This window comes from Ochotona curzoniae, unplaced genomic scaffold (assembly GCF_017591425.1).
Source record: "Ochotona curzoniae isolate NIBS_2020 unplaced genomic scaffold, NIBS_Ocur_1.0 contig_1, whole genome shotgun sequence".
Classification (NCBI taxonomy): domain Eukaryota; kingdom Metazoa; phylum Chordata; class Mammalia; order Lagomorpha; family Ochotonidae; genus Ochotona; species Ochotona curzoniae.
In genome coordinates this window covers 3,576,272-3,599,254 of record NW_024464918.1, presented here as the reverse complement: position 1 = coordinate 3,599,254, position 22,983 = coordinate 3,576,272, and the positions used below count along the sequence as shown (strand labels likewise).

Here is a 22,983-nt window from a genome sequence, read left to right as displayed (position 1 = left end):
ATTATCAAGCCATTTGTCCCCTTTACTAAATTTCCAAAAATTATGAAATACAGGAACAAACCAGAAGCTTCAAATATACATAACACACAGAGTACACCAAAGGCTAGTGTTTTCTTTCTGTTTATTGTATACACATACACTTCAAAGATTCATTCTTAAAAAATCTGTACACTTCACAAGACAGTACAAACTAGCTACATCCGTTAGCTACACAATAGGACATTAACACAGCCCATGATTTTTGCCCTAAAACAGACAATTGTGCTTCTTCAACTCTCTGAGAGAGATTTCCCAGCTTGTCACGTGGCCCAGGTACTCCTCTTCCGTAACTTTCACTTCTGGAACAGGGCCCACAAGCCCAAGCTTCATCTTGTTTACTTTCCTTTCAGGGTCACCTCAACAAAGAGGACACTTTTGAGACTTCACTTTTTCATCTTCATATCTGCTTCAATGGCACAGCGGCGTCCCCTTGTTCCTCCATCCTACATGATAGCAAAAGAAAAAAAAGTGGAGTATGAGTGAGCTGATTAAGCAATAAGAGAGAAAGTACAACAGGAATGGTGGGGATGGTCTCTTTGGGTAAAAGGGAAAGAATCAGCAGAAAAATCCAAAGTTATGAAGGGCATATTTCTGTCTTCCCACAGAGTGCCTAAAGAACACCTGGTAGTTTGGAAGAGAAAATGCAGGAGAGTATCCTGCTTATGCCCACCAAAGAGGTCCTTGAAATTCACCTGGGGACCCACAGAGTGACTAGAAGTTAGTCATCCCGCCCAGGCCCAAAAGATGTGCAAACAAACAGGAAGAGTAAAAGATGGGAAAGTCAGAAAGGGCAGCGGATAGTGAGGTTCTTGGCTAACATACCTGTCCAGCTGCTGGTCCCTAAAAGAAAGGCCTTTCCTGCAGACTGACCCTGGCACTAGTTCCCTAGCACCTCCTGACAGTTGTTTTCCATGAGATCAGGATAATCAGAAGCTTCTTTCCATTTGCTGCTCTTTCCCTGCAGTCCAGCTCCTTCCTCTTGTGCAATATTTTGCTGTCTTCATCAGATAAAAGATCCTATTAACTGGCCTTGTAATAGCCAGCCAATTGCTTGGGAATCCAGAGTCACTGTTGCACGCCAATAAGAAAACAGAGATTATAGTGTTCTGTATGTTGTACAGGCTGAGAGGCCTGTAGGCAAGACAAACTAGTGAACACTTATATTGGGCCAGACCATTTTGACAATTTTAATATGCAAGGACTCTAAAATTTTTAGTTTTGTCAACATGAGTTGCCTATACGGCAACAGAAACAATCAAAATACCCCCTTGCATTCATGTAACACTTCATTTTTTCCAAGCCAGTGTCATACCTATATCTCATTTGAGCCTCACAATATTCTATTGAAGTAGCCTGGAGAGGTACCTCATTATTAGCTCCATCACACAGAAGGAAAATAAGGTCCCAAAAGATTACTTGATTATATTTAAACCAGATAGTTTTCTAGCCTGATGCTCCTCTTCCATTATATTATGCTGCATTGCTCCATAATGAATAAACAGATATACAATCATTTAATTGATGGAGGAAAAAAAGTAAAATTCTTATGACTAGCTCTATAAGCTTACACGTAATTCCACCAGTCACTACAGAATAGAGCTGTCACTCTTACGCAAATCTGTAACTTGTAATTTACTCATAGCGTTTGCTTATCAGGAATCAGTCCTTCAACCTAATTTTAGGAGAAAACAAAAAAAACCTATGTGCCATGTTTTTGCCTGTATGAGGAATACCAACATAGAGCCATGTTAACAGCCGAGGCTCTGCACAACCTATTTGTAAGATTTGATAAAAGGTGTAGTAAAGAAACGAGGAGCGGATGCTTCCTAGATTACCTGAATGTTAACAATTCTACTCAACACCCCACTCCCAACACACATGGAGAAAGACAGCAATGCAGAAAAGACGTTTTCTTATTCAATGATTTGAATAAACAAAACTTCAAGACATTGCAATAGTCTGCATATTGGATTTCCTTCTGCCACCCATCCCAAGCAGGAGCTGAAACTTTCTGGCAACAGCACTCCTTGCAGCCATTCAATACTTACAAAGAGAGAGAGAAGGAAGGCAGGAGAGCCCATGGGGACACTGTCCTGTTAGAGGACAAACAAACACTGATCAGATTCCACAGAATCTCTGAGCCACAAGCACCCAAACCTCAGGACAGAGACACAAGCACCATATATGCAAAGACAAAATTTTAAAAACTTAGGGACAAAAAGGAGAGAGATCCCATCACATTCTACCCAATAAGTCTTTGCAGAGAAACTGTTGCTCCCCAAATGCTGCAAGCTGTCATCTCCTCCACCTTTGTGACCCTCTCCCAGAGGAATTAGTAGTTCACTCAGCTCACAATTTCTCCCAGGTCTCATAGTCACAGTTTTTTCAGTGTTTAGTGTTAAATGGGGGTAAAAGCCAGCACTGTAAGATCTGTATGTTTTCTACTACTTGAAGGTAGAAGCTTAGGAATACTGGTAAAAAGTTCCCTCAATGCTTCAGACTCCCAGCACAGCGAGGCTGTTCCTTATTTCCTCACCTTCTCTGAAGCATCCTGTTTGCGGGTAGAATCTCTCCCTCGAAGACTTTTAGCACTGATACCAGACTCAGATGTTTGCATAATCAGCTGTGTAGCCAAGAATTGCTACAGGGAAATAAACAAGAGTTGGTCATACAGACTTGATTCAGTAGAAAAAAAATTACAACACCTCAGGCATTGTAAACAGGACCTTTCTAATCAAATACTTTGAATCACTGGAAGTTTAGCATATTAAGATTTAAAAATTAAATATAAAACATTAATCACATTTTTAACAAGCATTCTCAAGAATCAGAAATGCCAAAAAGACCCTTTAAAGACTTATTTTACTGGAAAGGCAGATGTACTGAGATAATCTTCCTTCTGCTAGTTAACTCCCCCAGTAGCTGCAATAACCAGAGCTGAGCCAATTCAAAGCCAGTAGCCTGGAGCTTCTTTAGGGTCCCCTACATGTGTGCAGAGACCCAAGGACTTGAGACATCCTCTGTTGTTTTCCCAGGCCACAAGCAGGGAACTGGATGGGAAGTGGAGCAGGTGGGACAGCAAACTATAATCCAAATGGGATGCTGGTGCTTGAAGGTGGAAGATTAGTCTATTAAGTCATGGGGCTGGCCCTATTTTTTGTTACAGTGCAGCCTAAATAAGCAAAATCTTTCAAGAATAAGAACAGGATGAATTAAGATTAGCAATTTAGTAATTTCACACTCTATAGGTTCAACAGCCCAAAGAGAGTCTGGCATTTCAACTACAAGTCTATTATTGGGGTCAGCAAGATGGTGTAATGAGTGGGCAAAGTCAATGCTTACAGCACTGGGATCCGATATTGTTGTAGGCTAAGGAGTTGATTAGTGCTCCTTGGCCTGGAACAGGAACTGGGCTTGTGGCTAAAAACACCTACTGATCGGACTTATCTGTATCCAATACCCTGCTAAATAAGGAGAGGTGAAGGAGCAATAGAGCGAGACTTCGCAGAGACTTCCGCCATCACTGGTCTCCTCTCGGTGCTTCATCCCCAGACCCTCTCCGTGTCCACGTTACTGGCTCTACTGGCCGGAGCATGATATGAGCACCAGTTTGAGACCCAGCTGCTTCAATTCAAGTCCAGCTCCCTGCTAATATGCCTGGAAATGCAGCAGCAGAAGGTACAAGTGCTTGGGCCCCAGCATGCAAGTCAGAGTTCAGGAAGAAGCTCCTGGCTTCAGCCTGGTCTAGCTCTGATTGCCAAATCAGGTCCCAGTGGCTGTATTTTTGATCCAGTTGTCTATTCATGTGCCTGGGAGGGTAGCAGAGGATGGTCCAAGTATTTGAGTCCCTGCCACCCACTTAAGAGACTCAAGATCAAGTTCTAAGCTCCTGGATTTGGTCTGGTCTAATCTTTGCCATTACTGCCTTTGGGGAGTAAATCAGCATAAGTAAAACCTCTCTGTCATCGTGCCTTTCAAATACTTTCAAATAAACAAACATTAAGAGAAAGGGAGAAAAAATTCTTTGCTGAATATTAGTTATGTACCGGTACTTTGCATAATTAAAAAACATGTATTTACTGTTTACAGAAGATTTAAATACTTCTGCCCAAAAAAAGATACTCTGCCATAGCTCTCCCATCAAGCCAGGAAAAGTCAATACAAGTTCAACATGAATCAAAATATTATGTTTCTATGCCTGATGGCACTTTGTTATCAATATGGATACCTTCCCTTGAATATTTTCACTTCATCCTTCCTGAAACACAAAGATGCTTAAGTACCTGGATCTGTTCCAAGACATCTCGCTGCATCTCTACTGCCATGTGATATACATCATGGTCTGAACTATTGTACATCACAGCATTCTGAAACATCAGCATAATGTCACGCTGAAATTCAGCTGTGCTACGAATCAGTCCATTTTCAATGTTTTTCTTAATAGTTGACAAATCCATAGGCCTAAAAGAGAACAGGGGAAGAAGCAGAGTACTCACCTGATTCTCTGCATAAATGATTATTAATACATGATTAACGCTTTCAAACATACTTTATTAGCTGCTGGGACTCAAATGCTAAAACTTACCTCCCCCCAAAATATGTGCTTAACACAGTAAGTCAATAAACAACCTCTAAAAAGATCATAAGGAAGTTAATTCTTTTATTAGACTATTGGTAGTGATCCAGTCACTGAAACAATCAGTTTAATATTTAGTCACTCTTACATCGAAAATATTATACTTTAAGCATATATATATTTCAAAGATTTGAAACAAACTAACAAAAAAACCAAAACAACATAGACAAAGAAAGACATCTTCCACCTACACTGATTTACTCCTGAGATGCCAAAAACAGCCAGTGGTAGGCCAGGACAATTCTAGGAACAAGGAACTGTCTATGTCTCCTACATGGATGGCAGGAACACATGTACTTGGGTCACCATCCACTGCCTCCCTGGTGTATTAGCAGTTAAGTTTAAATGGAAGTGGAAGAGTAGAACTCAAACTCGTGTTGTAGGGGCAACACGGTATATGAGTATCTCGAGTGTACCACAGGACCAGTGCCATGGTATAACAAGTTAAGCCCCTGCCTGTAGAGCCAACATCCCCTATGGGTGTCAAAAATGGATTGATTTACAGTACAGCTGAATTTCAGTATGGCATTAATATTGATGCTTAAGAGTGCTATGATGTATAATAACTCAGATCCCATATGGGTCCTGGCTGCTCCACTCCCAATCCAGCTCCTTGTGAATGGCCTGGGAAAGCAGTGGAGGATGACCCAAATGCTGGGGTCTATGGCCCAGTGGGGAAAGACAGGAAGAAGCTCCTGGTTCCTGGCTTTGGATCAGTTCATTTCCAGCCATTATAGCTATTTGGGGAATGAACCAGCAGATGGAAGGTCTCTCTCTTTCAAATAAAAAAAAAATCTTTTTAAATATCACAACATACACCTACTTATTATTATTTAAAGTTATCAGTAAGACTGGAAAATCTATAACTCAGGGGTGTCAGTGAGAAGTATGGAACATGTGTTACCTCTGCACAATGCTGTGGTAGCCAGGTGCTATGTCATCTGTAACAGGCTGCAAGAAGACATTGGCATATCTGTTCAAAAAAACAGTAACATGGAATTACTAGGCAGGGACACATGGTAACAAACTTAGACCAAGCAGTTCAAGACAAATAGAGTCAACACCAACAGTTCCACAGAAGCCTTCATCTCATCATTTATAAAGAGGAGGATCAGAAAAAAAAAACCTACTAATGAAGTGCAGCCCACTCACCTATGATTAGCTGCAGCTCTCCATACAAGCATGATGGCTTTCTTCCATATTTTCTGTGCCTGAATAGCTTCTTGATCCTCACTACAGACAGAACTGAAATAGAGACAGATGGTAGGCACAAGTAACAAAAAGGTCCAATTATTTCTTGTCATCAGCTTGTCTTAGGCCAATAGAAAGGTGACAGATTAAATGGGGCTGACATGTGGCATAGCCAATAAAGCCATGCCTGCAATGCTGGCATCTGATATGGGAGCCAATTCTGATCCAGATCACTGGTAATGTGTCTGATGAAGCAGTGGAGGGTCTAAGTATTTGGGCTCCTGTAATGACACAGAACCTGGTCCAGCTATGCTTGTAGCCATGTGGGAAGTGAAATAGCATACCAAAGATCCTTATGCCTGTCTCCATAACTCTGCTTTTCAAATAAATAATACAAAAATTTTCAAAGTAAATATTTTCTCCTCTCACCTTTACCACCATCTAAACAATTTTAGATACTCACAACTGTGAAGAAGCAGGGCTGCTTGGGATGGAGTCTGCCAGTGCATGTGACTGCAGTGCAGCGTTGTGTATGCTAAAGCCATCATCACTCTCGCTCACAGGGGGTTCATTATCCATTTCTGACAAATAGCCTTCTCCTTGATCTTCTTCCTTAGGCTCCTCTAGGCTGGCTGCTTCACTGACCCCATCTTCTTCCTCATCCTCACCTGGGGCATCCTTAGACACAGTGTGTACCAGTCAACAAATGCAAGCAAAGCTATTCAGCAAAGCATCATTAAACAGTCTGTCTTTTGGGTTAGATCAACTCTATGGCCTCACTATCTTGACTGATCCCTCTATCACTTACACTACCCTCTACCTAAAAGACACTGACTAAATTAATTCAGAACCTGGACAAAGAGTAAGATCCAGGATCTTTTTAAGGAAGAGAGAAAAAAAAAAAAGCTACTTACTTAAGACTAAGCTAAGAGGCGTTCCTTCTTTCCCCTTGCTCTTGAGAGGAACTCTGATCCTGGGTACAAAGTTACCAAAAATAGTTTTTATTTTGTGTCTCATTTGATGGAGCAAGCTCACATCGCATTACTTCATATTTCTTTTATTATTGTGCTAGTAAACTCTGGATGATTCTCTTTGAACAGTCTAAAAAAATTCGGTTTCCTAGAAGTTCTTCCTGGCTCTAATATTCCTATTCACTCCAAATCACTCCAGATACAAAGCTTCTTTGTATACTATTTGCGAAGAAAAGGACTGTGTGATTTTCAGAAAGGAAGCACACTCAGTTATTAGACATTAGGCGTACTCCCATACGCCTGGCTGTCCACTAGAGGTTGTCCCCATGCAACTCCTTACCAGTCTCATCTCAGAGAATAAAGATGTGAGTTTACTGAAATTCAATTAATCAAAGGGAGTGCTATAGGGAAATCTAATGACATGGCAAGAGGAATAAAGAAAAGTCTGAAATACCTTTATCTGGCTTCCAAAAATAGCCCCTGATTCTTCTTTCAATGAGTCTGCAGAGGAGAGAAAGACTACCTGAAGATTTTTTCCACCTCAGCCTTCCCCTACTATGGACCGTAATCGCCTGCAGCTCTCCTTTCCATGCTGACCTATTCTACTTCCTGTACTTGCCCACAACCCACAATCCCTTAGAAGCCAAAAGCAAATGATTTTAAGTTAGTTACAGAGTACAGATGTCCTGGCCTTTATTTACCTGACATTTCAAACTTGTGCTGGGACTCTGGCTCTAAGGGATCTTCATTGGGATTTGAGCCATGTGAGGGAGACAACATACTTTCGGGGGATGCCTGAAGATCAAAAAATAAATAAATAAATACAAATAAAATAAATAAGAGAGTACTGGTAAAACAATTTCATTTTTCAATAATGAACCTTTATAAAGGAAATTCCAAGTCCTTCTCATAGAATGAGTCTAAAGGTCACCTTAAGTAGGACTATGACAATTTTATATAGAATAGCATCAAACAATGTCAGAACTCAGGAATGCAATAGGAAAACCAAAAGCCTAAGTGGTTACTTTTTTCCTATAGCACAACTCTCCATCCTCCCAACCCTCAATCTTATTGAATACCTCTGTCTTCACAGTAGTAAGTGCGGTCTCATCGCTTTTCCCGCTGGAAACATCTGCTTCAGCAATCTCTCCAGTTGCAATACTCCTGGGTTCTTCATCTAAATCCTGACTCCTGAGTTCTGGTGGTTCCATACTTGGGGCTGGGACAACTCCAGCTATTTCAGACCCTGAAATGCCTGGATCTGGTTCGGCAGGTTCCACCTTGATCTCAACACTGGGTTCCCTCATGTCCACCAGTTCATGGATTCCCTTGTTTTCTGTTTCCTCAAAGTCCAACCTCTCTTGCTTAACCGTCATTTCTGGTGCAGGGAGAGGTCCTGGTTTGTCCCGTTCCTGCTGAATAGGATGCTCCCAGGGGCCAGGCAGGGACTGGGGATCATCATTCTCTTCACAGAATGACAGTGCTGCTTCCACTGCTGCCACATCCAGTACTTCAGGATGATCATCTACCTGTCCCACAATACACAGACTGTTGAGGTCACAGAAAGAAGCCCAAGTCCCTTAATTTTGTTAGCACTGAATGAGATGGCCTGAATCTGCAGCTTCTCTCTCCATCTTCTCCATGTAGTGGAATCAATCAGTGGACACGCACCTGTCTTATGCAAACCAGTAACACAGGAATGGCTGGGGAGGATGACTAGTATGTCAGCACCAAAGGAGTTGTGGAATACAGAAATGGAGGTGGGCAGAAGGAGAATTGTTAAGTAACTGTTACTAAGAGAGGCAGAGAAGAGTGGCCTATGTAGGACCCATGAGAGACTCTCTAGGGCCTTGCTGAATAGTTACCTTGTCCTCAATGATGGCAATGATGTCTCCAACAGTCTCAAAGTCTAGCTCTTCACCTGTGTAAGACACAGCAATATCCATTTTCTCAGCCAGATCTAAATCTTCCTTCCCATCAATGCTGGGAGGTTTTGATCCGCCAGAGGCCTCTGCTACCCCTGATCGGAAGCACTCTTCTTTGATGGAATTAATAATCATAGAGATTTCGTTGCTATCCATGGAAACAGTCACAGTATGTGGATCTCCCACAGTCTCCATAGGAACACAGGTATCAGGCTGACTCACTGAATAACACAAAGAGAAAAAAAGGTATCTTAGAAGCTTTTTGGTTACCAAGTGACACCCAGTTATTACACCAAAACTGTAGACAGATGTTAAGAAACCCACACAGTATAGCGAGACAAAGGTGCAACTGCCTATGGTTTTCTCCTCCCAGTTCTATTTAGAAGGTAAGGTGAAAATATATTCCCAAGCCTGCTCATATTTGTGTACTTAGCCTTCCCTCCCCCAAATGCTTCTACGCCCACCTAGCTCTTCTCACATTCTTGATTTTCTAAGGCCAAGGATAGCACACATCTATGGAGAAAAGAACAGATGCATCTGAATGGAGTTGATGCTGTTGGCCATCTTTCTCTAACTGAAGTTCAAGATAACAATTCGGACCTAGTGGTTGCTCAGGGTGTGGGTCAAGGACGCACCTGGAGCTACACTGTCAGGAGTGGAGACAGCCGGAGCAGAGGATGGTGCTGGCAGCGCAGGCATCATGACAATGGTAGCCTGGGACACGGATTCTACAGGGGGTGGCACAAGTTTAACTGGAGGCTCACTGGCAACAGTAGTGAAGGAAGCAAGAGGTGTGGTAAACTGGGTAGGCCCAGCTTCTAAAAGCCGGGAAAGAGTGGGAGCACCTAACAAAGAGGTACACAAAATGATATCAACAAGTAAGCATGTGAATAAGATAGCCACTGTAAGATACAACAAAGAAAAATTTTAGTCTCAAAAAATGAAAGCCAACTCCTGTGAATAAGCTAATTATCCATTTCCTTACTTGTCCTAACTTCACTTCAAGACCTTGCTCCTAAGTAAGAATGAACCAAAGTACTAGAACACACAATGCCCAGAAAAAATGATGGCAATTTTTCTTCAGATGAATGTGAAAAAATCTTCAAAAACAAAGACAAAAAACATATGGATAAATCTGTTCATTCAACAGGCTGTCAACCCCATCATTACATCTATCTGGTATTTCCTAAAGAAGTTGGCTTTACATTCACTATCTCACCTAATTCTTACCACATGTTTATGAAACACATAGATTACCTTTAGTAAAAGAGGTAATTAAGGCTTCATAGTTGTACATCCAAGGTCATAAAACCCATGTGTGGCAGACCTAAAATTCAAGCCCAGTTCATCGGCCCTCAATTTCTTTTTCCTACTCTATAGCTTTTGGTATACCTACAGTCTTTCCACAATTTTACAAACCACACAAAAGTAGTTTCACTATGATTTTTGTCAATATGTGTGCTATGGTCAATCAGTGCTGTGAATATTTTGAAGATGGCATGAATTTATGCTTATGCTGCTTTTAACAGGTAGTTTTAAAAAAGGTTACAGAAAGTATCTGAACTTCTAAATCTTACTTGAACTTCTAAATCTAAACAGGTAACAGTTTAGCAATGAACTCTAAAATCACGGACAGGCAATGTCAAGTACAGCATCTTAGGAGTACAGGAAAAGTGACTTACCTGAGGCAGCAGGGGACGATGCAACAGTATTGGGTGTTTGCTGTATCTCCCCACCATGCATCATGGGAAGGACCCCGCCTACCTCCAGGAGAACACCTGCACTGTTCAGATGGCCAGAAGCCACAGCCATTTCACTCTCATTGACCTACCAGGGAAGAATAGAGGTGAAGGCTATCTTCAATCTTTCCTTTACTACTATTTCCCAAAAACAAGCTCCAGCAGTCAACCAAACTTTTATGTAAACTAAAACTTAATATCCACAGATAATAACTTAAGATTCAAGGGAAACTCTACACTCTAATATTCACAACTTATTTGCAAGAGTTCTCTGGATAACAATAACCAAAATAATTGTGATTCAGAAACCTCAGGGTTCAAGGACACTATCAACTTATTGTATTTTTTTTAAAGTCAACATTTAATTAGAACATCTCTTCCTCTTTGAACTTCTTTTTTTTTCCATGTTATATTTTAGGTCTCAGGCACTCCCTTCCAAGTACTAAATCACCACAGCTCTCAAACACCCACAGAAGTCTCCATACCAGTCTGGGGCTAGTAGGCAGGAGGCTGCCCTTCTTCAAGAGCTCTGACAGCAGAGGGGAGGGGGGTGGTGTTGCTTTCTGTCCAAGCATCTTTTTCTGGGGTGAATCATCTGTTACTGGGGTCATGGGGGCTTCTAAGGGTGCAGAGCCTGGAGGAAGGGTGTCAGGAATCCCAGGAAACGAGGTGACTGGGGTACTCGGCAAAGTCCCAGGGTTTACCTAAGAGACAACAGAGAACCTTTATCTGACTTCTCAAACTACGGAAGGTTCTACTAATCTGGATGGGTTAGTGTGTCTATTAACTGTATTAGTCCTAAGTGAAATTGCCCAGAAACCCTCTATCCCTCCTGCTCTCAGCCATGTTTCTTTTCCACCTTCTTCATGCTTCCTTCATGCTTCCACCCACCCATTCAAACCTCAGATGGTCGAACCATTTCATTTGACCTGCCTTTTACAAATTCTTCACTCTCGATATTTACAAGGAAATTTTCCCTTATCAAGAATGCCATGTGCCTAGTGCACTCGGCAAACAATTATTATTATAGTCCTTTACTTATCTCACAAAACCAGTGTCCTTAGATCCAACCTTATCTTGGAGCACAAGAATATGCTAAATTACACCTTTTGTATTCAAATCAAGAGAGGAAGTTTGCCTAAGGGTCAAAAGTGGTTTCCTCAACACTCATCTCTCTGCTGGCTTTGAACCCTTTTTTCATCAATTACAAAGAATGGAAATACACTCACCCCAGAGGTGGCCTCTTCAATAGTAGCTGGAGTCATGTCCCCAAGTGGATAGTCACCTCCTGGGGAGGCAGAATCTATAGGAGATCTGACCATCACAGTGGGTAACCTCCGAGGTGGTGTTTTTACTGCTTGTCGGGCTACAATATAAAATAGAGCAACATTCAAATCTTTCTGAATGAAACTAGACACAGTCCTGCTTATACACAATAATGGAAAATAGCAATGTGGCATCACCAGAGCAAATTAGGAATCTGGATTAGAAATCTTTCTAATTCTTGTGGAGAAAGATCTTTTATCTCAAATTTTCCTTAAGAGCAATTCTTATACTGAAACTCATTGAAACATCAACTATCTCAAAACATCCTTAGAAAACACAACAAACCCCCTTCAACAACCTCTTCAGTAATTTATTCATATTCTGCTCTTAAAAAGGGAAGACTTAAGCTGGTGTGGTAGCCTAGTAGCTAAAGTCCTCACCTTCATGTGCCAGGATCCTATATGGGTACCAGTTCATATCCCACTACTCTACTTCCCCACTAGCTCCCTGCTTGTGCCCTGGGAAAGCAGTCAAGGACAGCCCAAAGCCTTGGTACCCTGCACCCACGTGGGAGACCCAGAACAAGTTCCTAGCTCCTGACTGGCTCAGCTCCAGCTGTTGAGGTTATTTTGAGTGAACCAATGATTGGAAAATCTTTCTGTCTCTTCTCTCTGTAAACCTGACTTTCCAATAACAATAAATAAACCTTAAGGGGAGAAAAAAAAAAGAGAAAAATTATACTGATTCACAGCACATGTCTGTACAGTTGGAAGCCACTGAGGCTTTTCTCATCTAAATGAGTTATTTGCAGTGTTTTCACAGGCCTTTGACTTCTAAAACCTTATTTACGTTCAATGTTCAATTATGTTCAATTACCAAATCCTTATGTCCTGAAAGTCATTTCAGTCTAGTGACATCTGAGCAAACTTAATGTCCAAGGGTTTTTTTCCTAGGCCATGAAGGGATGTTTATATTCTAGTAAAAGAGAAGAGTAAAGGACAATGATTGCAAATTTGTGAGCTGTTAAAACACATTATTACAGAACAGTCTGCAAATGTACACCCCCTGGAATGGCACAAATAACTGGGTCCTGTAAACATGAGGAAGATCTAGATTGATTTTACACCTAGCTTCAGCCTGGCCTTGTCCCAGGCATTACAGGCATTTAAAAATGAACCCTAAACAGGAGCAGTCTCTCAAATAAACTTTTGTAAAATTTTAAGGTTATACTGCTACCTGTGAAGCTAGCATACCAAATAAATACTGGATCAAGTTCTAATTGTTCCGCTTTTTTTTTAAAATTTATTTATTTTTATTGGAAAGTCAGATATACAAAGAGGAGGAGAGACTGAGAGGAAGATATTCCATCCAATCACTCACTCCCCAAATGACCGCAACAGTTGGTGCTGTGCTGATCTGAAGCAAGGAGCCAGGAACCTCCTCCAGGTCTCCCTTGTAGGTGGCAGGGTCCCAAGGTTTTGGTTTGTCCTCCTCTGATTTCCCATGCCACAAGCAGGGAGCTAGATGGGAATGGGGCCGCTGGGATTAGAACTGGTGCCCATATGGGATCCTGGCGTGCTTTCAAGGTGAGGATTTTAGCTGCTGGGCCACTGCGCCAGGCCCTGCTCCACTTTTAATTCAGCTCCCTATTAATGCACCAGAGAAGGTGGTAGAAGATGGCTGAGGAGTATGGGTCCCTGCCAAGCACTCCTAAGTTCCAGGGTCCTGGCTTTAGTCTAACACACCAACAGCTGCTGGAAGCTCTATCTCTGCCTCTCCTTCTCTCTTTGCTGTAACTCTTTCAAATAAACACTCTTTTTTCCCTTAATATTTATATATTTTTTATTGAAAAGGTAAATTTACAGAGAGAAGGTAACAGAAAGATCTTCTGTCTGCTGGTTCACTCCCCAAGCAGCCACAACAGCTGGAGCTATTCCTAAGCCAGGAGCCAAGAGCCTCCTTTGGGTCTCCCATGCAGGCTTTGGGTCATCCTCTACCACCCTCCCAGGCCACAAGCAGGGACTGGAAAATGCAGCAGCTGGGACACAAACCAGCGTCCATATGGGCTCCCTACACATGCAAGGTGAGGATTTTGCCACTAGGGCATCATATCCAACCCAATAAATAAATCTTAAAGAAAAAAAAAAGCTCCAATGTCATTAGCATGTAATACTGTATCCAATTGTTAAGAGATACTAGCTTTAGCTTACCCTGATATGCAGCATCTGTAGCCTTCCTTTTTACTTCAGCCTCCTCTTCCTCCAATTTCTTTTTCCTTGAGAAAGAAGGGTTAACAGTTAGCAAGTTCTAGCTTCTCTCCAGGTTACAGTTGCCTTCCAAAGAAAATCTGGACAAGTCAATACTTTCTAGAGAAAAGGATCAAACAGTAATACTAAACAATGAAACTTAGGCAAAATAAGACTCACTTTTGAGTTAGAAAAGTTATGTTTGCATGCTGAAATGTTTCATTGTGTCCTTATTTAAGAGTCACTCCCCCATTCTAGCCATTAAGTCACTCTCTAGCTTTCTTTTTCCAGAATTGTTCTAAGGTTTAAGGTTTAAAGGGCTGCGGGAAGTGGGGTTAGGATGGGGCATAGAAGACTAGAGGGAATACCTGTACCTACAAAACTGTATCATGGAAAACAGTAACAGAAATAATAACAAAAGGAGGAAAGTGGGAAAGAGGGTGAAAAGAAAGAAGCACAAATGAAGAAACAACACAATATAACCCACATTGCAATGTCATTGCACAGTTCATCCAGTCTGCTATCCATATGTCCAGCTTGAATTAGTTCAGCATCTCTTTTTAGCCGTCTGTAGGAATAAAGAGGTAGACATAATCTACTATTTAAAACATCGTGACCCGTATTACAAGTCAGACACTATTTTCTTTCCCAAATATTTGGCATTCTTTTTGATAAGTACCTGTATCTCTCCTGGGTTTCCTTTATCACTTTCTTTAGTTCCTCTACTCGCTCAGCAGTCAGTTTCCGAACGATAACATCTTCAACAGTTTCTACCACTTCTCCCTTCTCTCCTCGTTTGCGTCTATGAGAAAAGATTTCTCTTGTTAAAGATTTATTTATTTATTCATTGGAAAGTCAGATATACAGAGAGGAGGAAAGAGAGAGAGGAAGATCTTCCGTCTGATGAGTCACTCCCCAAGTGAGCGCAACGGCCGATGCTATGCTGATCCGAAGCCAGGAGCCAGAAATTTCTTCTGGGTCTCCCTATCGGGTGCAGGATCCCAAGGCTTTGGGCCGTCCTCGACTGCTTTCCCAGGTCACAAGCAGGGAGCTGGATGGGAAGTAGGGCTGCCGGGATTAGAACCGGTGCCCATATGGGACCCCGGCGTGTTCAAGGAGAGGACTTAGGCCGATAGGCTACGCTGCCGGGCCCAAGAAGATTTTTAAATGCTGATACAAAATCACATTTCGTAAGCCAGCATTTTGGCATGATGCGTAAAGCTGTGTGTGCCAATAAAGCTAGCATCCTGTGTGGGCACCAATTCTAGCCCTGGCTGCTTTACTTTAGATCCAGTTCCTTGCTAATGTGCCTAGGAAAGCAGCAAAAGATGGCCTGAATACTTGGGTCAACCACGTGGGAGTCCCAAATGCAGCTCTGACTCCTGGCTTCAGCCTGGCTCAGCACCAGCGATGGTGGCTGTTTAGGAAGTGAGCCCGTGGATAAACCATCTCTCTCCCTTCTCCCTAAATTAATATTTAAAAACTCACATTTACATAAGGGAGTATTTGTTTTCACTGCTACTTGCTTTCTTTCACCTTCTCTAGCACTTAATCACAGATAATTTCTGCAATTTCTTCCCTCCAAGCAATAGTAAAATATAAACCAGAGATATCCTCAGTACACACTCGACTAAAGGACCTGGAAGTTGAGTATCTAGCTTTATACTCACTTTGGAGTTTCAGTGGTCTCCAGAAGCTCTGAATACTGGGAAGCACAATGCTGTGGGAAGAAAGGTAAAACATGATAAGCAACCTTGGAAATCAGTGATCTTTCAAAGTTTCAACAAATTAAGGCAGCCAGGATAGCTATATGTGAATTGAGTGGTTTCTAGGAGGGCAATTACTCCGCAATCAAATTAGGTCAAAATAATCAAAACCAAGGCATAAAAGGAATCCTCTGGCTTGGAAAGTCAACTTTTAGCCAATATTCACAGTGACTATCAACTAAGTGATCACCACTTGCAAGGCTCCATGCTAAATGCTATACTTGTACCTACACTACGTCAATTAACTTTATGATGCTGCTGAAGCAGCTATTTCATACAAGAAATAACTGAGAATCATAGTCCAAAGACTAGGTGCAGACATATCTAACCCAGATCTAACTCCGCTTATAAGCTTCAGTTCAGTTATTGATATGCTAACAAGTCTGTGACATGAGCATACATAAATTCTAATGGTAGATAAAATCAAAAGGCATTCTCCATCATTCTCCCAACTTCATGTCATAAAAGCCATGTAAACAAAAGGTCCGTGATTCACACTGTAGCACAGTGAACTAAGCTGTTGCCTACAAAGCTGGCACCTCAAACTAGAGCCAAGGTTTAAGTCCTGGGCACTCTACTTTCAAACCACTTGCCTGCTAATGCACCTGGGAAGTACTTGGACCACTGCCATCCCTAAAGAAGAGCTAGACTGAGTCCCCTAATCACAGCTTCAGCCACTGTGGCCATTTGCAAAGTGAACCAATTGTTCGAAGACCTGTCTCTCCCTAACTTAGCACTCCGCTTTTCAAATAAAGTCTTTAAAAAATACGTATTTTCTCAGCCCCAGCATGTTAGCTCAGTGGCCGAATCCTCCCCTTACATGTGCCAGAATCCCATATGGGTGGCAGGGCACGTCTCAGATGCTTCACTTCCCATCCAGCTCCCTGCTTGTGGCCTGGCAAAGCAGTTGAGGACAGCCCAAAGCCTTAGAACCCTGTACCCACGTGGAAGACCCAGAAGAAGCTCCTGGCTTGTGGCTTTAAATGGGCTCAGCTCCAGTCATTGCAGCCAGTGGGGAATGAACAAGCATATGGAAAGACATTTCTCTCTGTAAATCTGCCTTTCCAATAAAACTAGATATTTAGAAAAAATGTTTTGCAAACAAACAAAGTCAGAACAAATAGAGAACAATAAGGAAAGCTCAGAACCAGACAGGAAATAGTCAGCATGGACTCACATATACCTTACTAGGTAGGACACAGAGATTAGATACTCCTCACAGGGGAATGGAGGAGTTCTCTGCACACCCCTCCTAAAATAGCTCTACACCTCAACTGCTGATATATGCCTTGCTAGTTATAAGCCAATTTAGACTATCGTAAAACCTACCAGGTTCAGTAGAGTTATGCTTCAATGCTAAAGACTGCTAAATACTAAAATGAGGATAGACATGAGACAGCTGAATAGTACCCTACAGCCATTTTAAGGTGTATAGAAGCTGATTGAATATAAACTAAATCAAAATGTCAATGAAGTAGCCTTGTAACATATTGGTTATTAATACCATGACAATTAATTCCATAATGTTGTAAACTGTCATTGATGTCAAGTTGGGGCTTTAATTAATCAGGATGATATTCTGCCAGCTCTGCATTCAGAGCAGAGATGATCTCCCCAAGAAACCATTTAATGTATCTGGACAATTAGATGCTGGACTCTGCTTGGTATACACTTGCAATGAAAGAATCTCAACTGAATTTGATTTGTAATATTGCAACAGGGTGGAGGAATCCATCAAGGGGGGAGGATATGGGGAGGGGTTGGGGAATTCCAGAGCCTATGAAACTGTGTCACATAATACAATGTAATTAATAATAATAATAAAAAAAAAGGTTTTAGAAGACAGAGCCTAATAGAGAGTCTATTTCATGGACCAAAGACAGCTCTCAAAGAGCACTTGTAGTGCTATCAAGAAGTTACTGCTTGGGCCCGGCGAGTGGCCTAGCACCTAAAGTCCTCGCCTTGAAAGCGCCAGGATCCCATATGGGTGCCGGTTCTAATCCTGGCAGCTCCACTTCCCATCCAGCTCCCTGCTTGTGACCTGGGAAAGCAGTCAAGGATGGCCCAAAGCCTTGGGACCCTGCACCCGCATGGGAGACCAGGAAGAGGTTCCTGGAGTCCGGCTTCTGATCAGCGCAGTACTGGCTGTTTTGCTCTCTTGGGAAGTGAATCATTGGACAGAATATCTTCCTGTCTCTCCTCCTCTCTGTACATCTACTTTGTAATAAAAATAAATAAATAAATAAATAAATAAATAAAAAGAAGTTGCTGCTTGCTTTGCTGACAACGCATATAAGAATGCTGATTCTGATTCTGCCTCTCTTTGGGAATGTGCCTAGGAAGGCAACAGATAACAGCCCAAGTGCTTGAATCCCTGCCAATCATGTGGGAGACCTGGATGGAGTTCCCAGAACCTAGCTGACATGGGTCTGGTCTAGCACTGGATGTTACAGCCATTTAGGGAGTGAACCAGAGTATGGAAAATCTGTCTCCTTCCTTTTCTGCTGCTCTGTTTTTCAAATAAATAAAATACTTTTAAAAATGCAATTTGTTTGAGAACTTACCTTTTGTGAAAACCAGTCAGGAGGACGGCCAGGTTCTGCAAAGGGTTTGATTGCTCTGCTAACTGATACCCTACAAAATGAGAAAAACCTTATTAAACACTAAATCAAAAAAGCAGTGGTCAGAGAAGAGAGAAGTATGCTGAGATCGCTCGCAAGACTCTGATTGCAAAAGTTAAAAAAAATACCAGTTTTGCGCCCGGCAGCGTGGCCTAGCAGCTAAAGTCCTCACCTTGAATGCGCTGGGATCCCATATGGGCACTGGTTCTAATCCCGGCAGCTCCACTTCCTATCAAGCTCCCTGTTTGTTGCCTCCCAAAGCTTTGGGACCCTGCACCCGATAGGGAGACCCAGAAGAAGTTCCTGGCTCCTGGCTTTGGATTGGCACAGCATCGGCCGTTGCACTCACTTGGGGAGTGAATCATCGGATAGAAGATCTTCCTCTCTGTCTTTCCTCCTCTCTGTATATCTGACTTTCCAATAAATAAATAAATAAATAAATAAATCTTTCAAAAAAAAAAAAAAAACCCTACCAGTTTTGAGATACATGTACCAACCACTTAAGGTTCCTGTGCCCCATATCAGAGTACTTAGGTTTGATATTCCACTACAGTTCTCGGCTCCAGGTTCCTACAAATGCAGACCCTGGTAATCAGAGATGGATCATATAATTGAATTTCTCTCCATGTGGAAAACACAGGTTATCTTCCCATTCCTGACTTTGGCTCAGCTGAGTTTCACATGGTCCAGGCAACTGGGGAGCAAATCAACAGATAAATAATCTGTCTTTGCCTCTCAAACAAATAAACAAAATTTAAAGATTTACCACTGGTAATAGGTGATTATAAAAAACGAGAAGTCTTTGCCAAACAGTTTTCATGGGTGAACTAGATAGCCTCCTGGACCTAGCGGCTGAAGTCTTTAGACTTGCACGTGCCCAGAATCCCATACGGGTACCAGTTCGTGTCCCAGTGGCCCGGCTTCCCACCCAGCTCCCTGCTTGTGGCCTGGGAAAGCAGTCGTGGATGGCCCTGTACCCATGTGGGAGTACTGGAAGAAACCCTGGGCTCCTGGCTTCAGATCGGTTCAGCTATGGCTGTTTACAGCCACTTGGAGAATAAATCAGTGGATGGAAGGTCTTCCTCTCTGTCTTTCCTCTCCATATATCTGACTTTCCAATAAAAACAAAATAAATTTTATCAAAAGAAAAAAAAAAAGAGAGAGCGCATTCTAAGCTATTACTTCTGTTCATCTGAGGAAATATTCTTTGGTTGCCTTTGCTCTAGTTTGGTACTTCTAAAAAAGCTCTGCCTGGGTAAAATGCTGTGGTACAGTGGGTTGTCACTTGTGAAGCTAATACTACATATCCATGAACAGGTTTGAATTCCAACTGTACTGCTGTCAATCCTGCTTCTTGTTAACGTCAAAGCAGCAGAACACAGCACAAGTGTTTGCGCTACTGCTACCATATTGTAGAAAAGAATGAAGTTCCTGGCTCCTAAGTTCAGCCTTGCTCATACCATGGCTATTAAGCCATTTTGGGAGTGAACCAGTGGATGGAAGATCTCTCTCTCCACTCCACAGTTTTTCTCTTTTGTTTTACTATTACAATTCCTGAGAATGTAACATAAAGAAATAATTAAACAAAAGCAAGCAAGATGCTCATGTAGACCACATGAGACAACGAGTAACAGTGGAACTTCTCCATAACACCTGCAAAAGGATATCTAACATCTCATTCACTCAAATATTAAAAAGCCCCCAACAAAGACTGCAAATGCCTTTCAAAATGTCACAGGTATAAAGACACAGAGGCAGGCAAAAATAGATGGAGCTCAAGGAAGGGTATAAAAGTGTCCAACTGTGTTTACTGCCTTATTAGGTACAATTAGGGATGCCATGATATAATATGTTAAGTCTCTGCCTATAGCACTGGCATCCCATATGGGCACCGTTTCAAGTCCTGGCTGTTGCACTTCCAATCCAGCTCTCTGCTAATAAGCCTGGGAAATGAGCAGAACATGATTTAAGTGTTTGGGTCCCTGCTACCTGTAGGAGATTGGATGAAACTCCTGGCTCCAGCCTTGCCATCGCACTCATTTAGGAAGTAGATAACTGAATGGAACATCTCTTTATACGTAACGCTGCCTCTCAAAATAAATTAAGCAATCTTAAAAAATAAAGGCGGGGGTGGTGTATCAAGGTATAGGGGGTTAAACTTTTGCTGGTAACATAGAGGCAGAGTAGCTGGAACTTGAACCAGAGCACACATGGGATGTCAGTACCACAAGCTGAGGATTAGGCTACCACGCCACGACTCCAGTCTCAAAGCTTCATGATCTTAAGGAGCCAATTTTTAAAACTTGTTTTTGGATAATGGTATCTAACAGCTCTTTTCCCCTAAAAAGCATTTACTTTAATACAATAAAATTTTACCCAATTACTTCATTTTTTTATCTCACATGAAAAAGTCTGAATGGACAAAAGATTACAATGGTCTTTGAGGAGCAGGCACTGTGGTACAGCAGGTAAAGTCCCTGTACTGATTTAGTTCCAACTGCTCTACTTTTGATCTAGCTTGCAACATGTGCCTGGGAAAAACAGCAGAGAATGGGTAAAGTGGAAAAACTCATGCACTCATGTGAGAGATCTGGGCAGACTGTCATGAGCTCCTGGCATTAGCCTGGGCCAGCCCTAGCCACTGTGGCTATTTGGGGAGTAATTCTAGGGAGTAAAACAATGTCTCTCCTTTGTAAATCTTTTTTTTTCTAAAGATTTACTAATTTTTATTGGAAAGTCAGTTATACAGAGTGGAGAGGCTTAGAGGAATATCTTCGGTCTGATGATTCACTCCCCAAACAGCTGCAACCGCTGTATAAAAGTTTTCACTCCCCAAACAGCTGCAACCGCTGTATAAAAGTTTTCCGATAAAAATAAAACCTTTAGAAAAAAATACTACCTAAAATAATATTGGGGAAATCAGAAGGGGAGAGGAATGCGGAGGGTGGGAATTCCTAAGACTGTGGAACTGTACCATAAAAATACAAAAGTTAGGACCAGTGCCATGGCCTAGCAGCTAAAGTCCTCCCCTTGAATGCACCGGGATCCCATATGAGTGCCGGTTCTAATCCTGGCAGCTCTGCTTCCCATCCAGCTCCCTGCTTGTGACCTGGGAAAGCAGTCAAGGATGGCCCAAAGCCTTGGAACCCTGCACCCAAGCAGGAGACCCGCAAGAGGATCTGGGCTCCTGGCTTGCTGAGGCCATTGTGGCCACTTGGGGAGTGAATCAATGGACAGATGTTATTTTTCTCTGTCTCTCCTCCCCTCTATATGTATCTGACTTTCCAACAAAAATAAACAATTTGTAAACTTCAGAAAAACCAAAACAAAAGTTTAAAAAAAAATTACTACTTAAAGGTTAATATGAGTAGGAATTCACAAATGTGAAAAAAAAAAAAATCCCAACAATCTCCCACATCCAGGAGAACAACTCTCCCGGACTTCTTACCAATTTTGATCACCACTCCTCATGACAGAAGAGGCTAGACACAGCTTCTCTCGGATGGACCACGGCTCCGTCGGGCCAGTACTCAGCAGCTTGTGTTCTGAAAGGAAACAAGGCTTAGAGACAACCGCTGGAACCGTAGCCTTCAGTGCCAAAGAAAAGATTAAAACCCCATACAAAACATTCTGCGCTGCTGGAGTAATGTGAGAAACTATCAACCAATCTTTTATTTTCTCACCACTGGAAGTGGCACCTATTCCATTCCTTACATTGGAATTATAGAGTATTTCATCAAACGCTATAGCTAAAGCTGTTTTAACAACAAAAAAAAAAAAAAGGAAGGAGAAAAACGGACCACCAGTTTTTAAGATGAAGCCATTCTATCAAAACACTTAAGATTCCCAACGTGAAGGGAAGCCTATTTCCCAGGCTCCAGGGCGGCCAGCCGCTCCCCTGCCCCGCCTACCCTCTTAGCAACCTGTCAACGTGGGGACTCCGAGCCCCATCTCCTACCCAACGGCTTAAAGGCAAGAAACGCCACTTCCTCAGCGGCGGAAGCCCGCGGTCAAACCACCCGTTTCCGCCGCCCCCCAACCGTTCCTCGGACGCCGAGCGGCCCTCGAGCGCCGGCCACACCCCCACGGGGCTCCCAACTGCCCGTCCGCACCCCCGGCTGTGCAAACTGCCTCGCTCTCCTATTCCTGCGGAGCTCACGGCTTACACCACACGTCCTCACTAAGCTGGTTTTCTCGAACCTCCGGCTTCCTAAGACACAAAACTCTAATGGACCCTCAAACGTTCCTTCTCCACCGCACTACCGAGCCCAGGTCCCTCAACGCCGTGAGCTTTCCGGCAACCCACTCTCCCCGCCGTCTAAACGCGGTGCTAAACCCCGGCTTCACAGAGGCCCTCTAAACAAAAGCCGCCCCGACACTCACTGCCCGTCCCTGTCGCCATCTTGGCCCCGACGTCGTCCAACTGCTGAGGGGAGGCCGTGCGAGAGGCCCGGTCCCGGGGAACTCTGGGAAATAGAGTGCAGGCGTTGGTTCGCGTTGCCTCCTGGGAAACGTAGTGTTTCTCTCGACGACCTCTGAACCCGTTATCTGTGAATTCCTGGGAACGACTGTTACTTAAAAAA

The 22,983-nt window shown here is 42.6% G+C and overlaps 1 protein-coding gene across 6 annotated transcripts; it reads right to left on the bottom strand.

Moving 5' to 3' along the window:
• Nucleotides 1–119: 119 nt before the first annotated feature.
• LOC121156242 (bromodomain-containing protein 8) lies at nucleotides 120–22,825 on the bottom strand. Of its 6 annotated transcripts, XM_040979884.1 has the most exons (22): nucleotides 22,784–22,825; nucleotides 21,849–21,945; nucleotides 18,344–18,413; nucleotides 15,684–15,733; nucleotides 14,693–14,815; nucleotides 14,501–14,581; nucleotides 13,978–14,042; nucleotides 11,731–11,867; nucleotides 10,987–11,205; nucleotides 10,445–10,589; nucleotides 9,398–9,607; nucleotides 8,703–8,983; nucleotides 7,917–8,366; nucleotides 7,539–7,632; nucleotides 7,292–7,338; nucleotides 6,330–6,544; nucleotides 5,828–5,920; nucleotides 5,580–5,648; nucleotides 4,323–4,500; nucleotides 2,576–2,680; nucleotides 2,088–2,132; nucleotides 120–482 (listed from the first exon to the last, which is right to left on the bottom strand). In XM_040979884.1, exons 1-22 carry the CDS (start codon nucleotides 22,800–22,802, stop codon nucleotides 423–425), a joined length of 2,853 nt encoding a protein of 950 aa, XP_040835818.1. In that variant the 5' UTR covers nucleotides 22,803–22,825; the 3' UTR covers nucleotides 120–422. The 6 variants fall into 6 exon arrangements, 5 of the variants coding, with proteins under 5 accessions (XP_040835818.1, XP_040835886.1, XP_040835950.1 ...); XR_005883870.1 differs by lacking the exon at nucleotides 4,323–4,500; XM_040979952.1 differs by lacking the exon at nucleotides 2,088–2,132.
• Nucleotides 22,826–22,983: the final 158 nt, after the last annotated feature.

What these genes read in the sequence shown, in the direction of transcription:
- LOC121156242 (XM_040979884.1), bottom strand. An exon ending in TTACTACTGTGAAGACAGAG is followed by an intron (nt 7,633 to 7,916) that starts GTATTCAATAAG and finishes TTTGATCTTCAG; the next exon opens with GCATCCCCCGAAAGTATGTT. An exon ending in AGCCCTGCTTCTTCACAGTT is followed by an intron (nt 5,921 to 6,329) that starts GTGAGTATCTAA and finishes TCTCTATTTCAG; the next exon opens with TTCTGTCTGTAGTGAGGATC.